Genomic DNA, 7,346 nt, shown 5'->3' with positions numbered 1-7,346 from the left:
CCTATCCCTATTTAATTTCAACCACAACAACTTCCCGACTACTCTTCACCGGCCCTACTCTCGTATCAGAATCAGCTTATTAGAGAAGCAAAGGCCTCTTCGCTGGGAGGAATTCTGGAGAAATTTGGATGATTTGGAGGAATGTTGAAGGAATTTATGAGAGAAAAACACCGTTTCGAATGAAACAAAGAAGCGAATCAAGCCGAGTTTAAGGACACGCGAACAGGACCAAAGTAGTCAGAGCTACTAGCTAATAACTAAGGAGTGGTGTTTTCAAAAAAAAAATGGTGGAGCTCTAACCAGTAACATATACTGCTTCCCTTAGTTCCATCAAAACGTAGACATTTGATGCATCTTTTGCCTATAAAACCTGAAGCACCGTACCGTCGAGTTCCCGAAGACGGTAATCTACGTGCGCCATCACACCACGTATGGAGTACAGTATGGACTATGGAGCCGAGCCTCTTGTGGGTCGCTCCCTGCGTCCTGCGTCCATCGACCATCGCGCGACAGTGGCCCGCGTGCTGCGTGTGTCCACGGGCACCTCCCCCTTCACCGACGCCACGGGTGTCCACCGCGCGGCGTTCTCACGCGGAGCGTGCCGCTGTTGCCAGACCTCTGGCCGTTGGGGCCTCAGACCCGGCGGCACCGGCACCGGCACCGGCGCTGGATCACCGACGACCACTAGCGCTGGGGCCTTTTGCTGGGGCGAGCGACAGGCGGCGGTGGTGGTAAGGTGGTGTTTAAATCCCGTTTTACTAAAATTTAGAGACGTCACATCATGTAGGTGTTAAACATCTGATACGACACGAAGTAAACTTTAGGTGGAGAAACGCCTTAGGTAGCAACTAACAACAGCTGGGCCAGCGGACGCGCAGCACGCGCCCGTGGCGTGGAGTGGAGCGGAGGTGGAGCCGAGCCGCCAGTTGCCTGGGCATGCAAACCGCCGTGATCACCACGTCGCTGCGCGTGCAGTTCGCGCGGCAGGACCGCGGAAGCTGCCTGCAATCACGGATCTACAGCTATGCAGGTTGGCCCGCCGTCCCGGCCGCTCGACTCCTCTCTGTTCCGATCCACTGACGCCAGAGAAGCCCCAGCGCCAGCACATCCTGCCCACTCTTGCGCACTTGCGCACTCATACTGGACAAACAACAAAGACAACCAAACACGACTGGGTATATGATTTAAGCATGCATCTCACAATCCTGAACTATCTCTTCATCCCGGCTCTCCAATCACGCCCCAACTGCATGCGACGCGAACGCGTCCCTGCGCAATCACTGCCATGAATGGTCCAGGGTGAGAGAGATCGCGTTGGCAGGCAGGCAGAGACGCACGACGTTGTCCCGTTCCGTTCCTCGCGTGCCCGGACAACGCGGCCACTCTGGCAGGTCTTTCTTCCTACCGGCTACCGCCTTACGTAATCATCATCAAGTCACTTGGCTCCATCTCTGGGAGGCATGAATTAATTCAGAGCTTCTCAAGGATGTTCATGGTAGGCTCCACCAAGGTACTACAAGAGTTCAGGCGTCCGGAGCTAGGAGCTAGGAGCTAGGAGCTAGTAGTACACACGGCAACATCTCACTCACATCTCAACAACAAATTCCTGATGGAGCAATACCAAAGGTCTAGACACCATACAATAAATACACCACAACAACATGACGCTACCACCAGGCACCAGCATTATTTATGTTACATGCACCACTGCTGGTCCGTACTCCGTAGCGTGATTGATCTTCACCGACACCAACCACATACGAAAGAATTCAACCACTAAATCCAAAAGCAACAATCAGATCGATTCAACACAAATCGCAAAGCTAAACGACGCGCTTAACCAGATCCTAATGACGATGGCCTATCAAGCGGGCCGGGGCGGGTGGGCTCACGGGGAGGAGCCGAGCTGCACCGCCGTGCCGCGCCGCGCGCCGCGCCTGCCGCGCACCACGTACGCCACGGCGGCCGCGATGCCGACCACGGCCACAGCAGCCACGCCGCAGGCCACGCCGGCGGCCACGGACACGGACCTGCGCGGCGTGGCTGACGACTTCGCCACCGTGCCTGCAGTCGCGGCGGAGGTGTCCGCCGTCGTGGCCATGGTGGTGGTGGTGGTCGGGATCGCCGTGGCCTCCGGCTTGGCGGCCATGGTGGCGGCGGGCATGGAGGAGCCGTCGAGGGACTCCGGGAGCGCCTCGGCCTCGGGCTTGAAGAAGTTCTGCATCTGCGGCGTCGTCTCGCCGCTCGGGAAGTCCCCCAGGCCGTGGGACTCCGACCGCACCGCGAGCAGCGCCACCACGCACAGCGCGGCGAGCAGCATCTTGCTGGACGCCATCGCTTCGAGTCTCCGACCTGTCGTTGCCACAAAAAAAAAAAATTGTTAGAAACAGCTGGACCTAAGGGTTTCTTTGGCACTGCTGCATTTCTTCCCCATTTCATCAAGATCCAGAGCTTCAAGTAGTTTCTTGCATTTGACTAAGGATTAGTAATTCAAGAAATGCAGACAGAGTAATTCAAATTGTTCACCCAATCATAAGGCAAGAATTCAGAATTGGACTCAGTTTTATGTAAACTAAATCGAGACCGAGGTCCCACCGATGATAGATCTGATTTTGAAAGGAGCTTTCTCTGTTCATGAAGCAGGCACAAGCAAACATGCCCAGTCCCAATTCCCAATTCCACAAAGGTAGTAGTAGAGCTCAAGCGAACAGGTTGCTTTCTTTGATGAGTAACACTAACACATACCTTTAGAGAAAGACTAGCGTTTGTGATGGAGAAAGGATTAGTGAGGACTGAGGAGCTGCACAGCACGGGGCGCTTGAAGGTTCAGACTTCAGAGGACCCGGCCCTTTTATACACGCTCCAGTGATGATTCCTGGTAACCAAGAGATGCGATGTGAGTGGGAGAGAAAATAGTGAGGATCTATCTATCTGCCTGCAGCCTGCTGCTCTGTGGGGGCAGAGCTCACTGTCTGTGCGTGGTGTGGAGCCTGCAGTCTGGAGTGAGTGAGTGACAACGAAGCTAGAATGACCACGGTTGGGACTTTCGACTTTGGAAGAGCACAGCATGAAGAGAGAGAGAGAGAGAGAGGCACAGGCACCCATGTTAGGTGAGCATGTGAGCCTTCACCAACCTCTGTCGGCTTGCGTCGATCTCTACTATTACCACGTACGCCGCCCGTGTCGAGATTCTGCGGCCGTACTCACGCCTCGCTCTCGTTCGCCGCCACCTCAATGCAATTCATCGCTCTTCACAAGGCGAGATGCCGAGATTCACGGACAAGCCACCGCCGCGCTCGATCTGACCGACGGAGACGGAGAGGAAGACGACGACGGCGACGCCGTGCATGGGAAGCGAAGCCACGCTACCGCTAATTCTTGTCTAATGTCTAGCTGATAGGGCCTAGATTCTCGATTTATGAGACCACGAGCAGCGTTAACTCGATTGATTAGCTCATGCGTCACCTGCTTGCTCTTGGCAGGCAGTCACGCGCTCACGCTTGCATTCTTGGCGCTTGCACGTCCAATCACGGAACTCATCACTCCATGTCCATGCCGCTTCGATACACACGGATGCACAGGGGCAGCAGTGATGAACGGCTGTTGGATTTGATAGAATTTATGGAATCTCCCCGTAGATCAATACGTAAGACTTGACTTCTGATGATGATGTCCATCATCTCGAGTCTCCAGTCGCGGCCACGGCGTCGGCGACGAAGCAGTAGCATAGCGGACCAAGTCTCTTGACGGCGGTAGACCTTTTCGTTGCTCACAACGCGCCCTCTAGATCAGATTTGGGCTAGAAAAATCGGTGGGGCTGGCGGCTGCGATGAACCTTGTGTCTCGAGCCCTAGCCCCAACCTTCTATTTATTGCGCTGCGCGATAGGGGCCATCAGCCAGTAGAAAGGCTTTGCGCCCCCGATTAGGCGCGGATCATGGACCGTTGGGTCAATTGGTAGAGATCAACCTAACATTCTCCTTCTTAATACCATCTTATGACTTAAACTTAACTTCCTTTTTATTTTTCCCATTTCATCACAGATCAGTGCATAGAGCGTGCCTCATCGTCACAGTCAGTTGCCATTAGATTTAACAGCTATAATGCACCTCTATGTTTTGAAACAGATACTCAACTAGGCCCTTAGTATCCAAAAATTATAGATTTTTCCGTAAACCTATATCGACTGTGTGTTCTCTGAACGCACTAGGTGGTAAGCCTTTGGTAAGCGGATCCGTAAGTATTTATTCGGTACTTATATACTCAATACTTTTAAAATGATTCTGGATTTTCTCCTTTACAACATATAACTTAGTGTCAATGTGTTTGGCAGCATACTTAACATGTTGTCTTAGGAGTTAACTTACTTTAAATGATTATTGTTGTTGTCTACCATTGTTAAATTCGGGTACAAATTCCCTTAACCTCCTTTTGTCTGTTCCTTAAGCCTCATGACAAGCTATACTATGGTATGCATCATTGATGGCACCATAATTGTTTCTTTGGAGCATTTCACAATAATACTACAACTGCAAGTGTTAACAACTATTGTGGATTTCACTACACATCTCGTCAAGACTCAACATTTGTGTCCTCAATTATTTGAGGGTACTTGTTCTTTTTTACTTAGCATGAGGCCTATGACACTTTGCAAAATTGCAAGATATTCTCAACTCTATTCTAGTGATCTATATCTGGACTGAACTTCTGCCAAAATATCCCGGATACGTAAACTACGTCAGGATAAGTTCTTACTTGTACTTGTACACTCATCAAGCTTTCAACAGTTGAAACATATGGAACCATGTTTATTTGATCGATCTCATATCGATTCCTGAAACACTTAAAGTTCCCAAATCTATTACCCTTAACTATAGGAGCAGACGTAGGTCTACTCGCATGCATATTTTATTTATTTAGAATCTTTTCTAAGTATGTCTTTGCGATAGTCCTAATACCCTATTTTCTATTATCTCGGTGAATTTCGATTCCTAGAACCAATGATGCTTCACCAAGATCATTCAGATTAAAACTTGAGGATAAATACTTCTTCTCCAATGGTAGATTAACATTACTACTAGTGAGTAGGATGTCATCTCTACATAGGATGTGGAAAATGAATTTTCCATTCTTGAACTTCGCAAAAACGCTATTGTCCTTCTCATTTTTTTTAAAAAAATCCAAAATTTCTCATTGTTTCATCAACTTCAAATACTACTGTCTTGTGACTTGTTTTAACATATAAATGGATTTCTACAGGCGACATCCCATACGTTCTTTTTCTTCCACGACAAAATATTTGGGTTGTGCCATGTAAACGTTTTCATACAAATCCCCGTTGAGGAATGCCGTCTTTACATCCATCTAATGTAACTCTAAATCGTAATGTGCCAATAACATTATTTTGATTCTAAAGAATCCTTGCATGAGACTGAAGAGAAAACTCTCATCGTAATCTATTCATCCTCTTTGCGTAAAGTCTTTTGCTACAAGTCATGTTTTATATCTTTCTATATTTCTTTTGGAGTCATATTTTGTCTTGTAGACCTATTTACAGCCTACTGTTTTGGCTCCATTAGAAATTTCTTCTAAGTCCCAAACAACGTTGGTATTCGTCGAATTTATTTTAACTTCCATAGCTTCTTACCATTTAGACGAGTAAACGCTTCTCATGGCTTTTTCAAATGAGGTGGGATCACCCTCTATTTGAATTTCTTCACTAACATAGACTTCATAGTCATCAGAAAAAACTGGTATACTAATGTGGGGCCTCAGCTACTGGCACTTTCATATGGGGCTATTGTTGCTCTTCACTGTCAAGAGGCAATTGATTCTATAGGCTCTTGTATTACAAGATCCTTGTTTGCATTATTCATCTTCTTCAAAGAGCCAACAACATGTGTTGTATAAGTTATACAACATCAATAGGTATTGAGAAATTCGTTGTTTTTGAATCACTGAAGTGGGCACACAGTCCTGCTGTTGTAACACGGCCTCCGAGAGTAGCAGAGACCTACGCGGTCAGCAGTTCATAGAGACATCTCTGACCGATCACCTAAGCGAAGGCCCAGCCACCATGCCTCCAGACCCTGACCCTGGAAAGATGACAGTTTCTCAGACTGTGCTCGCAGGACGTTGCGTGCAACCTCGGCGCAGCCTCCGCCCGTTAGGCGCGCAGGCACCTCTGAGCGAAGAGGGCGGAGGCCGCCCCACTGATAGGCTAATCAAATGCCAACGTCTAATATGTGTGTGCAGGTAAGCAAAGGAAGGCGCTCATGGACGGCGCTAGCGCTCTAGTTTGGCCTCTGCTCATATGGGTGGAGGCCCGAGTAGGAGCACGACTGAACCGGGCGTCGGAGGTCGGTGGCTTTCAGTGTACCTAAGGCAGAGACCGCAGACAGGGGCCCGAGGGTTCATCGCCGAACCCTGGGGCTAGACAGGGCAGAGAACGACGGCGGAGGGCCAAAGGCCCATCAATGAATCCTAAGGTCCGCTGGGCCGATTGGTCACGCAGGCCCAATATCTGGTGGCGGCGTGGCAAAATTACCCCCAAGACGAAGAGCAAGTAGAGGAATATTCCCATAATGTACTGTAGCAGTTGAGGGGCATTGTTGTAAACACCGCAAAGGCGGTAGTTGAGCCCTATAAATAGGGGACACTTTTAACAGTACAAGGAGGTTGGTGAATGTATTAATAAAACCACAGCATTACGCGTCACTCCCTTACACGCCCACTTGCCATGCTAGCCCTTTCAAAGCTTCCGCCCGATTACTGTACTCATCGGGCGGAGGCCCCTACCACTTCCTCACCGTCTGAGACCGTAAGTCTCAACATTGGCGCCCACCATGGGGCCGAGCAAGGCAGACCGACGATGGCAGGGAAAAGAAAAACCACCACCAGAGCAGCAACGACCATGGGTCAGAGAGGAAGGCCTAGGCGCACCACTCGTAGCACCTATGCAACCTCACCAGCAAAGGATGACACTAGAACAGATGCCCAGGGTCAACCACCGGAACCCCAAGATCTGGAGATTCAAGATCCAGAGGCCCAACCAAACTCAGGCACAACACTCGAGCAAGAACTGCAACAGCTACAAGCATAGTTGCAAAGAGCGCAACAAGAGACAGATAGAATGGCGGCAGCATTCGCAGCTAATCAGCAAGCTACTCAAGCGTCAGCACAAGCAACAAAAATAAGGCAACAGTTGACAGTCCTACATGCTGAGATGCTAAGTATGCAGCATGTCGTACCAGCGTCAACCTTCGCAATGCCAGCCTCCACAGCAACACCAACTGCAACCATACCACAAGGGCCTCCGCCAATGATCAGCCCGCCCACAATGCCATC

General features: G+C 49.6%; 1 protein-coding gene across 1 annotated transcript; it reads right to left on the bottom strand.

Moving 5' to 3' along the window:
* Nucleotides 1–1,579: 1,579 nt before the first annotated feature.
* Nucleotides 1,580–2,999, bottom strand: LOC136497536 (uncharacterized). The gene is made up of 2 exons (XM_066493372.1): nt 2,746–2,999; nt 1,580–2,352 (listed from the first exon to the last, which is right to left on the bottom strand). Exon 2 carries the CDS (start codon nt 2,333–2,335, stop codon nt 1,889–1,891), a length of 447 nt encoding a protein of 148 aa, XP_066349469.1. The 5' UTR covers nt 2,336–2,352; nt 2,746–2,999; the 3' UTR covers nt 1,580–1,888.
* Nucleotides 3,000–7,346: the final 4,347 nt, after the last annotated feature.

This window comes from Miscanthus floridulus, chromosome 12 (genome assembly GCF_019320115.1).
Source record: "Miscanthus floridulus cultivar M001 chromosome 12, ASM1932011v1, whole genome shotgun sequence".
NCBI lineage: Eukaryota > Viridiplantae > Streptophyta > Magnoliopsida > Poales > Poaceae > Miscanthus > Miscanthus floridulus.
Note: the sequence above shows the minus strand (reverse complement) of the source record. Positions and strands in the feature narration are given on the sequence as shown.

Coding starts and splice junctions, on each gene's coding strand:
- LOC136497536 (XM_066493372.1), bottom strand. CDS start 2,335: ATGGCGTCCAGCAAGATGCTGCTCGCCGCGCTGTGCGTGGTGGCGCTG.